General features: G+C 42.6%; 1 protein-coding gene across 6 annotated transcripts in view; it reads right to left on the bottom strand.

Annotated features, from left to right (window-relative positions):
* SPATS1 (spermatogenesis associated serine rich 1) overlaps window positions 1–13,109 on the bottom strand; it is a 34,488-nt gene extending 21,379 nt beyond the window's left edge. Inside the window, exons 1-4 of one of the 6 annotated variants that reach the window (XM_063813074.1) lie at window positions 12,969–13,011; window positions 12,503–12,641; window positions 12,197–12,320; window positions 2,882–3,029 (exon numbers count right to left, since the gene is read on the bottom strand). Coding sequence is in view for 4 of the 6 variants with exons in the window: in XM_009451370.4 (XP_009449645.1) it covers window positions 2,882–3,029; window positions 12,503–12,641; window positions 12,795–12,875 (368 nt within the window). In the remaining 2 variants the exon portion in view is untranslated. Of the gene's footprint in view, window positions 1–2,881; window positions 3,030–12,196; window positions 12,321–12,502; window positions 12,642–12,794 lie in introns of all 6 variants that reach the window. The other 5 variants (XM_063813075.1, XM_518511.8, XM_009451371.3 and 2 more) reach the window with 5 other exon arrangements.
* Between the last annotated feature and the right edge of the window lie 795 nt (window positions 13,110–13,904).

Genomic DNA, 13,904 nt, shown 5'->3' with positions numbered 1-13,904 from the left:
TTCCATGTCTAGTGCTGGGGGCAGCAAGTCCACTTGGAGCAGATTTTATGATATAAAGAATCACTTGAGCAACTTCCCTTAACTTTGACTGAATAAATCCATTTCTAGGCATTTACTTTTATGATATAACCAGAGATGGGCAAAAGCTGAATGTACAGGGACACGCATTACAGCACTATTTACAATAGCAACTCTTTAAAACTATAGGTCACTGGTTAGATTGTGGTCTATTCATCTGACACTCAAGCACTGTAGTCATTGAAAACCATGTTCTTGAAAAACACTCAAAGGTATGAGAAAATTCTCTCCACATATTGCTCAGTGGAAAAGCTGCCTTTATAAGATGTCCTTCAGTGACTGAATGAATAAATAAACTATGGTACATCCAGACAATGGAATATTCTTCGGCAATGAAAAAATGAGCTATTAAGTGGTGAAATGACATGAAGGCAACTTAAATGCATATTATTGAGAGAAGCCAATCTGAAAAGGGTATATACTATACGATTCCAACTATATGTCATTCTGGAAAGGAAAAAACTATGGAGACAGTAAAAATATCTGTGGTTGCCAGGGGGTGGGAGGGGTGGGAAGGGATGAATAGATGGAACACACAGGATTTTTTAGGACAGTGAAACCATAATGTGCTGGGAGCAGTGGCTCATGCCCAGCACTTTGTGAGGCTGCAGCAGGTGGATCACTTGAGTCCAGGAGTTTGAAACTGGCCTGGGTAGCATAGTAAGATCCTGTCTCTACAAAAAAAATAAATTTACAAATTAGTTGGGCATGGTTGCACACATCTGTGGTCCCAGCTACTCAGGAGGCTGAGGCAGGAGGATTGCTTCAGCCTGGGAGGTCAGGGCTGCAGTGAGCCATGATCATGCCACTGCCTGGGTGACAGAACAAGACCCTGTCTCAAAAATGTATAAATAAATAAAAATAGAGAAGCTACTACAATGATGGATACATGCCATTATACATTTGTCCAAACCCATAGACTGTGCAACACCAAGAGTGAGCCCTATTGTAAACTAGGGGCTTTGGGTGATTATGATGTATCCATGTAGGTTCATCCATGGTAATAAATGTCCCACTCTGGTGCAGGATGTGATAGTGGGGGAGGCTGTACATGTGTTGGGGCAGGGAGTACATAGGAACTTTGTACCTTACTGTTAATTTTTCTGTGTACCCAAAACTGCTCTAAAAATAGTAAAACCCTTAATAAATCTTTTTAAAAAGTAGGTTTTACAAAAGAGTAATATAATATGATCTTAATTGTAAAATAAATATATATTTTATGTGCAAAAAATGTTTACTTGCACATATAAAAAACTAATATCAAAATGTTAACATATTCTCTAAGATGTGAAATTATAGTGACTTTTATTTATTTATTTATTTATTTATTTATTTATTTTGACACAAGTTCTCACTCTGTCGCCTAGGCTGGAGTGCAACGGCTCGATCATAGCTCACTGCAGCCTGGAACTCCTGGGTTCAACTGATCTTCCCAACTCAGCCTCCTGAGTAGCCAGGATTACAGGTGCACACCCCCAGGCCCGGCTAATTTTTGTATTTTTTTGTAGAGTGGAGTCTCACTGTGTTGCCCTGGCTGGCCTCGAACTCCTGGCCTCAACCTCCCAAAGTGCTGGGATTATAGGTGTGAGCCACCATGCCCAGCCATGTGACTTTTTTTTGGTTTTTTTTTTTGTTTTTTGAGGCGAAGTATCGCTCTGTCGCCCAGGCTGGAGTGCAGTGGCGCGATCTCGGCTCACTGCAAGCTCCGCCTTCCTAGGTTCACGCCATTCTCCTGCCTCAGCCTCCCGAATAGCTGGGACTACTGGCACCCACCACCACGCCTGGCTAATTTTTTGTATTTTTAGTAGAGTTGGGGTTTCACCATGTTAGCCAGGATGGTCTTGATCTCCTGACCTCGTGATCCACCAGCCTCGGCCTCCCAAAGTGCTGGGATTACAGGCGTGAGCCACCTTGCCCGGCCGTGACTTTTATTTTCAATACTGTCTTCATCTGTTCAAATTTTCTACAATAAACTTAAATTACTTCCATTGTAACAAAAATTATTAGAAAAGCATTTTCAAAACTTTTTATTGTAAAAGAAATATAAACAGGGAAAGTACATAAAACACAAAGTCAATTTTACAACTAATTACAAAGCCAACATCCTGGTCAAGAAACAAAACGTTAGCCCGGCCCAGTGACTCACACCTGTAATCCCAGCACTTTAAGAGGCCAAGAAGGGAAGATTGCTTGAGCCCAGGAGTTTGAGGTTAAAGTGAGCCAAGATAACACCACTCTACTCCAGCCTGGGTGACAGAGACAGACCCCTGTCTCTATCCAAACAAAAGAAACAAAACATTGCCAGTCCTTCCCTTCCCCACTCCCCAGAAACCATCTGTGTGTGTCCCTTTCCGGGAAAAGTAACCACTACCCTAATTGTGACTCTTACGATAATCATTTATTTGCTTTTCTTTAAGTTTTACCACCCATGTATGTATGTACATATCCCAAAAATATATAGTTTCACTTATTTTTGAACTTCGTAATAGCAAGCACTTACACAGAACTTGCTGTGTGCCAGGAAGTCTTCTAAGCTCTTTCCAGGTATTAACTCAATTAATCCTCACAACAATCCTATAAGCTATCATCAGCATTTTACAGATAAGAACACTGAAGCCCAGGGAGGTGAAGTAATTTGCTCAGATTCACACAGATACTAAGTGGCAGAACCGGGATTTGAACCCACACAGTCTAGCTCCAGAATCCATGCTCTTGCCAAGCATACCATGCTACCTCTCAGACTATTGGCTTCTTGGTCAGAATCTCCCCAACTGTGACAGCTCTGCACCAGACCCTTACTTACTCTACGTAAGCAGACACTCTGGGGAGGCCAGGAGGCTCACTGACACTTGGGCCTGTTTCCACAGAAGATGAGGAACTGACACTTTTGCCAGAGGGTGTTGTGTTGGCAAAACATCCCTTAGATTCCAGAAAATCACTGCAATTAGCACCTGTAACACAGAGATATCACCATTTAATTACATTATTGAAAATACATTCCACCCTATTTTGTTTCCTAGATTATAAATAAATTTTTAAAACAGCTAACATTTATTGAGCATTTACTGTGCACTGAAGATTATGTCAACACCTTACACATATTATTCCATTTAATCCCTATAACAACCCACAGGCTTAGGTATTCCTTATTATCCCCATTTTATGGTTGAGAAAACTGAGGCTGAGAAGGCTAAGAAACTTGCCTATGATCGCATAAAAAGTAAACATCTAGGCCCGGCGTGGTGGCTCATGCCTGTAATCTCAGCACTTTGGGAGGCCAAGGTGGGTGGATCTTATCTGATCCACCCTGACTTGAGGTCAGGAGTTTGAGACCAACCTGGCCAACACGGTGAAACCCTGTCTCTACAAAAATACAAAAACTAGCTGGTCATGGTGGCACACTCTTGTAATCCCAGCTATTTGGGAGGCTGAGGTGGGAGGATTGCTTGAACCCAGGAGGCAGAGGTTGCAGTGAGCCGAGATCACATCACTGCACTCCAGCCTGGGCAACAGAGACTCTGTCTCAGAAAAACAAAAAAGAAAAAAGAAAACATCTAGGCCCATATTTGATTACAGCTCTTCTGACACTAAAGCCTGAGATTCTAAGCCCTGTACTAGACTGCTTGCCCCTACATACAGTTCACCTACTCTGAACTAAGTGGAAGACCCAGGATCTGAAGTGAGCTATATAGCACTGTACATTGTATTAAGCATCGCAATATAATTTTCCAAAGGATTTGTTTATAAAAAGACTGATGAATATAATGCTGATCACAACCCAAAGAATGCCCTCAGAAACTTCTGTGGGTTCCCCTCACAGTTCTTATTCATCTTAGTAGAATCCATAACAGTGCCTGGCACAAAGCAGGTGCTCAATAAGTGTTTGAGTGAATAAATGAAAAAGAATTATAACTCCCCAACCAACCACAGTTACAAGTAAGGGAGTCCTGAAAACCAGTGAGTGTTAGACATAGAAGAATATCCATTATCTTCACTCTGCTATACTATTAATACTTCATGAAAGCCAATTTGTTCTGTTATCATCTCATACAGTTATGTACCTCATCCAGCCACAAAAATTAAAAGTCTGATGAAAAGATTACGCATATTTCTTTATGCATAATTTCATAGAGCACTGAAGCTCAATAGATGGCAATGTAACCTCTGGTTATGAGAAAATTGTAAGAAATAAGAGTCAAACTTCTCTGATTCTTGAGTACATTTTTAGACTGACTACTATTCCACCTACACAGTATCATGCTTCACACATATAGAGTCATCTTTAGTATCGACGGGGGATTGGTTCCAGGACCCCCGCAATACAAAAATTACAAAAATCCAAAGATGCTCAAATCGCTTATATGAAACAGTGTAGTATTCGAATATAACATATGCACATCCTCCTGTATGCTGTACTGTAAATCATCTCTAGATTACTTGTAATACCTAATACAATGCAAATGCTATGTAAATAGTTGTTATATATTTATTTGTATTATTTTTGTTGTTATATTGTTGTTTTCTTTTCTTTTTTCTTTTTTCTTTTTTTTTTTTTGACACAGAGTCTCACTCTGTCACCCAGGCTGGAGTTCAGTGGTGTGATCTCAGCTCACTGCCACCTCCGCCTCCGGGTTCAGGTGATTCTCCTGCCTCAGCCTCATGAGTAGCTGGTATTACAGGCACTCGCCACCATGCCTGGCTAATTTTTGTATTTTTAGTAGAGACAAGGTTTCACCATGTTGGCCAGGCTGGTCTCAAACTCCTGGCCTCAAGCAATCCACCTGCCTCAGCCTCCTAAAGTGTTGGGATTACAGGTGTAAGCCACGACACCCAGACTTGTTGTTTACTTTTTGAATATTTACTATGGGCAGTTGGTCGAATCTGCCAATGCGGAACCCGTTGATATGACTGTATAGTATAAACTATGCAAATTCCCACCATCTATCAGCAGGACTGCTACTCAGAGAATTTTTTATTCATTTCCTCTCAAATTCATATCACAAGTGAATAATATCTTTTCCATTCTTATCAAGTCCCGATCTATCACCAAACCTTTCACTCCTAAGAGGACTTTGCCTGTTACTCTACAAAGCTTAAAGTTCAGCTGAGCTACTTCCTCCCTTCAAAATCCTCCCACTCTGGGGCTTCTCAGGACATGGCGCAAGGCCTATCTGCATCAGAATTACCCAGGAAGCCTGTTAAAAATACAGATTCCCAAATTCCATCGCAGACCTATTGAATTAGAATCTCTCCAAGTGAGGCCTGGGAACCTGCATTTTAAATAAGCCCCCACCCTCACCCCTGCTCTTCATTTAGGCTCACGTTTGGCAGTAATCTCCTTCTTGAAGTCTAGTTCCATCACTGCACTGTATTTTATCCAGTTCCACTTCCAGATTCCCAACTGCACAGAACTTCCTGAATTTGCCCAGTCACGAGAATCCCCTTGGGGTACTTGTTCAATATGCAGGCTCCAGGGCTCTGACTCAGACCTACAGTCTGGGAGCCAGGATATTTAAGAAGCACCTCAGGTGATTCTTAGGGTCAGCCAAGTGTGGGAAGTGCTGCTCTGGAATATGCCCTAGAGCCTAGAGCAGCCCCCAGCACAGTGAGGTCCAACTGGTTGCTTGAGGTGTAACTGGGATGGAGTCAAGCCCAGGGGAGGTGGCAGGCAAGCAGCAGGTGAGGATGAGGAGACGGGTCCCCAGTAACCAAAGGAAGAACCACCCATATACTAAGCCACAAAACAAGTATCAACAATACATAGACCACACTCTCTGACCACAATGCAATACAATTAGAAATCAATAATAAAAAGACAGCCAAAAAGTATCCATAAGCTTGGAAACTCAAACCACACTTCTAAATAATTCACATACAAGAAGAAATTGTAATGGAAATCATGAGGTGCTTAATGATCAATGAACATTGAGTACTATACATCAAAACTTGTGGGATTCAACTAAAGCAGTAATTAGAAATCTGGGGCCTTAAATGCATATGCTGTATTTCACTGAATATAAGGCACCATCAATTGTAATAGCATCGTTATTTTATGTATCACAAAGAACAAAGGCTGCCAATTAAAGTATGATACATGCTTTTATCACTTAGAATTTCTATTTTATACTTATTGATGCATTCTTTTAGATTTATTTATAGATTTTAATCACATATCACTCATGCACATATATAAAGAAGGAAAATATAAGCACAATAGACTGGTTAAGGCATTCCTAAATCTTATGCACATTCAGAAATCTGACTACTAAACCACTTTCAACTCAATCACTATTGTCCACACTTTCCACCTAATACTGACCTAATATTTCAATAAAAATGTGAGTTGAGTGATGCAGCATTTCTTTCTTTCTTTTTTTTTTTTTTTTTTGAGCCAGAGTCGCCCAGGCTGGAGTGCAATGGCATAATCTCGGCTCACTGCAACCTCCAACTCCAGGGTTCAAGCAATTCTCCTGCCTCAGCCTCCCGAGTAGCTGGGATTACAGGTGCATGCCACCACACCCAGCTTATTTATTTATTCATTTCTTGGAGACAGAGTCTCGCTCTGTCCCCCCGGCGGGAGTGCAGTAGTGCAATCTCAGCTCACTGCAACCTCCGCCTCTTGGGTTCAAGCGATTCTCCTGTCTCAGCCTCCCGAGTAGCTGGGATTACAGGTGCCCACCATCATGCCTGGCTAATTTTTGTATTTTTAGTAGAGACGGGGTTTCACCATGTTGGCCAAGCTGGCCTCAAACGCCACATCTCAGGTCACCCACCCATCTCAGCCTCCCAAAGTGCTGGGATTACAGGCGCAGTGGCGCCAGGACCAATTTTTGTATTTTTAGTAGAGATGAGGTTTCAACATATTGGCCAGGCTGGTCTCTTAGCCAGGCTGGTCTCGAACTCCTGACCTCGTGATCTGCCTGCCTCGGCCTCCCAAAGTGCTGGTATTACAGGCGTGAGCCACCGCACAAAAGTGCTTCTCTACTGTCTCTGGAGTTTTTTCCAAGCTATGAACACACGTTCTACATGCTTCAGTGCTCGTACAGCAAAAATTATTACAACTACATCCTACCTGCTGCTGGGCCCACAGACCTGGTAACATCCAGTCCCTACTTCAAAGATGCAAACTGTCTGTCCAAGAATTGATGGATTATAGTGTTCAAAATCATAAATTCCAAAATGAATGAGCCAAGTTGTCAATTTAAGAAATAAGAAAAAAAAAAGAGTAACCCCTCTCCCCCCGAAAAGATTTTAAGGAATAAAATCATAAAAGCAGAAATGAATGAAATAAAGATTATCAGAACTATGGCTTCATGCAAAAGCTGATAATGTAGATAAACAAGGTTCAAGAAAAAATTTTAAACACAAATAAATAATATTAAAGCCTGGACTGTAATCCCAGCACTTTGGGAGGCCAAGGCAGGTGGATCACCTGAGGTCAGGAGTTCAAGACTGCCTGGCCAACATGGTGAAACTCCGTCTCTACCAAAAATACAAAAATCAGCCGGGCATGGTGGTGCACGCCTGTAATCCCCATTACTCAGGAGGCTGAGGCAGGAGAATCGCTTGATCCCAGGAGGCGGGGGTTACAGTGACCTGAGATCATGCCACACTGCACTACAGCCTGAGCAACAGAGTGAGACTCCATCCCAAAAAAACCAATAATAATAATAATAATAGAAATGAAACAAGGCCATAATTATAAATAAAATAGAGATAAATTTACAGATAAAGAAATTAAGCTCCAGAAATGTCAAATAACTTGTTCAGGGTTACATAGCCATGGAGTATAATTTATGAAATGTAGTCTGATGTTCAAATAATCAAGACAGTACTGACAAAAACCCTAACAGACAAATCAATAGAACAAAATAGTAAACATAAATAGAATAAAATTTTATATGAAAACAAGTGGCATTTTATCTTGGTGAAGAAAGGATGGGTTATTCAAAAAATATTGCTGGAACAACTAATTAACCATTTGGAATAAAAATAAAATTAAACCTTTCTTATCCCAAACTGGAAAATCCAGATGACTCACAGATTTGAATGTAAAAATTGAAATTAAAGATGCACCCGAAAAAAATAAGTGAAAGTTTATATAATCCTAGAGTGAAGAAGTTATTGCCAAGAAGATACCAAATACTGGCAAAATAAAGGAAACGAGGCATAGATTTGAATATGCCTCTTTAAATATAAACTTAAAACTTTCATAGCAAACTATAAACTGGGGGAAAATCTATAACAACATGATAGAAAGAAAAAAGAGTGAGTAGTCATGACAAATTATGAGCTTTTTTTTTATACTTTAAGTTCTGAGGTACATGTGTAAAACGTACAGGTTTGTTACATAGTTATACACACGCCATGGTAGTTTGCTGCACCCATCAACCCGTCGTCTACATTAGGTATTTCTCCTAATGCTATCCTTCTCCCCTCCCCCAACCCCACGACAGGCCCCGGTGTGTGATGTTCCCCTCCCTGTGTCCATGTGTTCTCATTGTTCAACTCCCACTTATAAGTAAGAACATGCAGTGTTTGGTTTTCCATCCTTGTGTTAGCTTGGTGAGAATGAGGGTTTCCAGCTTCATCTATGTCCCTGCAAAGGACATGAACTCATCCTTTTTTATGGCTGCATAGTATTCCATGGTGTATATGTGCCACGTTTTCTCTATCCAGTCTATCACTGATGGACATTTGGGTTGGTTCCAAGTCTTTGCTATGTGAACAGTGCCGCAATAAACATACGTGTACATGTGTCTTTACAGTAGAATGATTTATAATCCTTTGGGTACATACCCAGTAATGGGATTGCTGGGTCAAATGGTATTTCTAGTTCTAGATCCTTGAGGAATTGCCACACTGTCTTCCACAATGGTTGAACTAATTTACACTCCTTGAGCTTTTATAAATTTATAAGATGAAAATAAATATCCAAAAAGAAAAAAAAAAGGGCAAAAGATGTGATCAGGTAACTTATTTTTAAAAACAGGCTGGACAAGGTGGCTTATGCCTGCAATCTCAGCACTTTGGGAGGCTGCGGCAGGTAGACTGCTTGAGGCTAGGAGTTCAAGACCTGCCTAGGCAACATATGGAGACCTGGTCTCTACAAAAAACTAAAAAGTTAGCTGGGCGTGGTGTTGCACACCTGTGGTCCCAGCTACTTGGGAGGCTGACATGAGGACTGCTTGAGCTGGAGAGGTCGAGTCTGCAGTGAGCCCTGATCGTACCACTGCACTCCAACCTGGGTGACAGAGTGAGACCCCATCTCAGAATAAGATAAAACAAAATAACACATACAAATAGCCAATATGTATTTGGGGGAAATTTCATCCATCCTAATAATTGGGTTTGGGGGAGTGGGTGGTTATTTTGTGGGGTTTTTTTTTTTTTTGAGACAGGGTCTTGCTCTGTCACCCAGGCTGGAGTGATCTCGGTTCACTGCAGCCTCTGCCCGTAGGACTCAAGTGATGCTCCCACCCCAGCCTCCCAAGTAGCTGGGACCATAGGCACACACCAGCATGTCCAGCTATTTTTTTATTGTTGTTGTATTTTTTGTAGAGATGGGGTCTCACCATGTTGCCCAGGCTGGTCTCAAACTCCTGAGCTCAAGTGATCCACCCACCTCAAAAGTGCTGGGATTACAGGCATGAGCCACTGTACGTGGCCCCATCCAAATAATTGAAGAACGGAATTTAAAATGAGATACCATTATTTGTTATCCGTTTGCAAACACCCAGGTTTGGCACAGCTTGGAGGAATGGCATTCCTATCATTGCTGGTGGGAATGTCCCCATCTTACTGAAGAGCAATTTGGCCATATATGACTTCCGAAGCCTATGAGAAGTGCATATCATTTGACTCAATAGTTCTACATCTAGAAATGTATCTATGAAAAAGGCATGAAATGCATGTTTGGAGATGTAGAATGGATTCACATATGTGAATGAACTGAAATCAAGGCCAAAGATGTCCTCTATGTCAATACTTGCATGTGAGTTCTGAGGTATTTACGGTAAGATTTACTTATGGTAATTTTTGGCCATAGGTTTTAACAGTGGCTGCCTTTCATAGCATGTAAACATTTTAATTGTATATTGCCACTATAGGACTTGAGAGTTCACCCAAGCAAGAATTGGTTGGCTCTATGGATGGTATCAGAGAGGGTCCTTTCCCAAGCTTTTTGTTTGTGTTAGGAGCAAAATGTAAATGTACTGCATTTCCCTAAGCAGCGAGCAGTGAAACACACCTAAAACTTTAGCACACTTCCTTGCTTGCTTGAAAAGTTTTGTGGCAGCAGCACTCTAGAAAGTGGCCTGTGGCCACTATAATGGGGAAAGCTTGTCTGATGGACAAGGATGGGAAGAGCAATCTCTTGCTAAACTGGCAAACAGCACACTCTCTAGATCAAGCTGACTACGGCATCTTCCTAAGGGTAACTCAACCTCAAACTTGAGCTGGAGACACTTAAACATGTCCTCAAGATGCCTCCCCGCCCCTCCCCTGGTAAAAGAAGATTAGCTGGAAGAGAAGCTGGAATTGCAAGCCTGAACACTTACTAATACTGACGCTAATACTAATATTGATGCTCCCACTGCATAGAGTACCATCCAGCTACTCCGAGCAAGTCAATTACTTCTCCACGCGCAGCTCCCAGTGGCTGCCCTCTCCCCCATCTAGCTCAGAAGGCTGTGGGGAGACAAACACACTAAGGAGATACACCCTGCTTGAAAGTTTCACCATTTATCATGAAAATTGTTATTCAAGTGCAATAAATGTCAAGTAAGCCAGAAGTCAGAAAATTCTAACAAGTTTCTAAAACACTGAAAAATAAGAAGAAATGATGTAATTAAAGGCCAAGAGAAGGTTCTGGTAACCAGAAAGGAATTCAAGGGAAAAAAGAGAATTTGGAAGAAAGTCTGTTTCTTTATTGCCATCTGTGGAATTCAGGATAATTATTTCCATTTTTTTTAGGCAGGAATAACACCTTACATAACCAAAGCACTTTCATATGTTTGTCATCTCAGCTGATTGTCATAATAGCTCTGTCTGGCAGGGAGAAAAATAATACATCAAGCCATGTTTGTTTAACATGGATACTCATTTAACCAAACACTATTTCCCACCCCTGCTTATCTGCTTCACAAGGGGCCTAAGGATCAAGGACAGAAGTTTTTAACCAGTTTTTTGATTCTATCCTCTCCCCCATGAGCAGTAATGAAAGCAATCGGTTCTCTGATGGAAAAATGCACACACACACACACACACACGTATCTTCAATTGGTTTGTGGAGCCCCTTCCTTGCTGAAATCCATAGACTCCATGTTAAGCTAAACTCAGATGTATTCTCCTGAATAGACTCACCTACACAGCAGGAAAGGACACCATGGGTCTTTCATTAATGTGGTATGGGACCTGGTACCCTTCTGGTACCCCTAACTCGAAAACATGGATCCTCCCTAGGACATCCTTAAAACAGCAGCTTCTTCCTTTACCCCAAACTGGAAACTGCAGGAAGGTCTGGAACTTAAAGTTAGAATCCCAGAACCCTTTTCTCCTTGCTGTTCCAGACACACTTGGACAATTAATAGCTCTAACTCCTCCAGCTCCTCCTTCTCTACGGTCCTAGCTTATATTAATAGCTGGGTGGAATAAGTTGTACCTCCCTCCTTTCTCCCCACTGTGAAGGAGAATGAGGAGATCACACACCCAGAATACAGAAGACCAGGGAGAAAGCTAAGATCTGATCCAGCAAAGTCTGGATATTTCACGACCCCTTTTTGCAGCACTCAGGCCACTCACCCATAACAGGTAAATGAGAACTTGAGCGCAGGCGCACTCTGAGCTTTTCTGGGAGACTGTGGCTGTTCGGCGCCATGACACTGTTCTCCAAAGGCAAACGTGCCCCCAAATACCCTCCTCGGCCTTAACCAATTATGGAGCTACCAGCCATTATTTAATTTTTAGAGTGTTCATAATTCTCACCTGAACTGTCCCATCCAGTAAACAATGACACAAACCTACTAATATCTGAGCAAAGGAAAGATGAAAGGACACAGGCTCGAAAGTATGGCAGACTCATGTCAAATCCCAGGCTCATGTCAAATCCCAGGCTCACCTTTTATTAACCCAAGCACTGGGCAGGTCAAATCTCTGGCTCCCTTTACTCATAGGTAATATACTTCTCCACTGCTGTGAGATCCAGTGAGGTAATTTATGAGACTCTGCTTTGGTGGCGCTCTCTGCCTAATCAAATCTTGGGTTAGCACAAACATAAGCTACTATTCAAGCAGCTCTTTTTACATGCCCCCAAACTAGCTTCCTTCTAAACTTCAAATGGTGCCCCCCACCTGCCCCCGCCCCCGGGTGTAGTATACTTGGATGTGGCCACCAACTCCACAGCCCGGATTTCTTAGAACTCAACTGTAGGTCCTCTCCACCTCGGTCATGCCAGAGTCCCTTTTTTCTGGAACCTTCTCCAGCTGTCTGCCGCAGGTCGCGCTTGAGATGGAGGGGAGACGGCAGCCCCGTGGACCGTTTCCAGTGAGCATGGATGGACTCATCTGTGCCCATGTTGATTTTAAATATTAGAAGCAACCCAGAGACAAAGAAAGACCCTCGTAAGAAAGGTATCAGTCAAAACAAACAAATTCCACAAGCCACCGAAAGTCAGGAGGGCAGGACTGGCCTCTAAACGGGAGCCTCACTCCCTCCACCTGGGCGTTTCGTAGTTTGGAAGCCCTGGGAGCCCCAGCGAGTCCGCCCCCAGCCCGAACCAGGCTCGCTGCACCCCCCATCCAGCTCAAGGTGCTCCTTCTTTTCCACCTCGGGGTCTTCCCACCCCCTTCCCCAGGGGAGGCCCGGGTCTGTGCTCAGAGGCCTCCACGGACCAACGAACCAACTGGCAACTGAACTGCCGAACGCACGCCGCACGCCGAGGGCTGAGAACCGAGAGCCTAGGGCAAAAGGGACACCGCGGCCGCCTGCTTCTCCCACAGAGGCGCGTTCCGGGGTTGCCGGGACACCGGCTCCAGTAACGCGGCGCGCATCCTGCCTGGCTCGGCTGCCGGCCCCACTGTCTGTCACTCCCCGGCTCTCTGGCCATTGGTACAGGATGGAGGCTCCCGAGAGGTGCGGAGCAAGGAGCTCCAGCTATGGCCCGGTGTCACAGGCAAGGACCTCTGCAAAAGCCACTTTGTGGTTTTGGATTTTTTTTTTTTTTTAAGAGTTGTGGTTCTTTTCCAGGCAATTTTCATTATTAGAACTGTAGGCTCTGGTAGCAGTGAAAGATGCGCCCTCCACAAAGCTTGCAGATGCCTGGTTATAATTGGCATTGATTAGACAGGATCCACCTACCACTTACAGAGCGCCTTTTCTGGGCCAGGCGCCCTGGTGGATATTATCTTCCTTAAACAGCCAGCTGCGTTTTTCAAAATAGAAAACCAAATTTTAGCAAAGGCTTGCTCAAGGTCACCCAGAAAACAGATTCATTTCTAAGTTTCCTCATTCCAAATCCACCACTCTTTCCATCATATTGACTTAAATTTGTCTTCCTCATCCTTTCCAGTATCTAATAAATCTTGCATAGAAAGCTTTTCTCCAAGTCTAGTTTAAGTCCCTAAATTCGTGTTTAGACCAAGTTTTCCCTTCTTTTGTTACTGATTATAAGAGAAATAAATGGTCATTATAGAAATATTGGAAAATATGGAAAAGTATTATTAATATCCATGATCTCACCATACAGAAGTTAAATACTTTTTTTCTGGATAGCTATTGCTATATAACAAATCACCCTCAAACTCTGTTGTTTTAAACAACAACATTCA

This window comes from Pan troglodytes, chromosome 5 (assembly GCF_028858775.2).
Source record: "Pan troglodytes isolate AG18354 chromosome 5, NHGRI_mPanTro3-v2.0_pri, whole genome shotgun sequence".
Lineage (NCBI taxonomy): Eukaryota > Metazoa > Chordata > Mammalia > Primates > Hominidae > Pan > Pan troglodytes.
The sequence above is the reverse complement of the archived record's forward strand: the minus strand, read 5'-3'. Positions and strand labels throughout refer to the sequence as shown.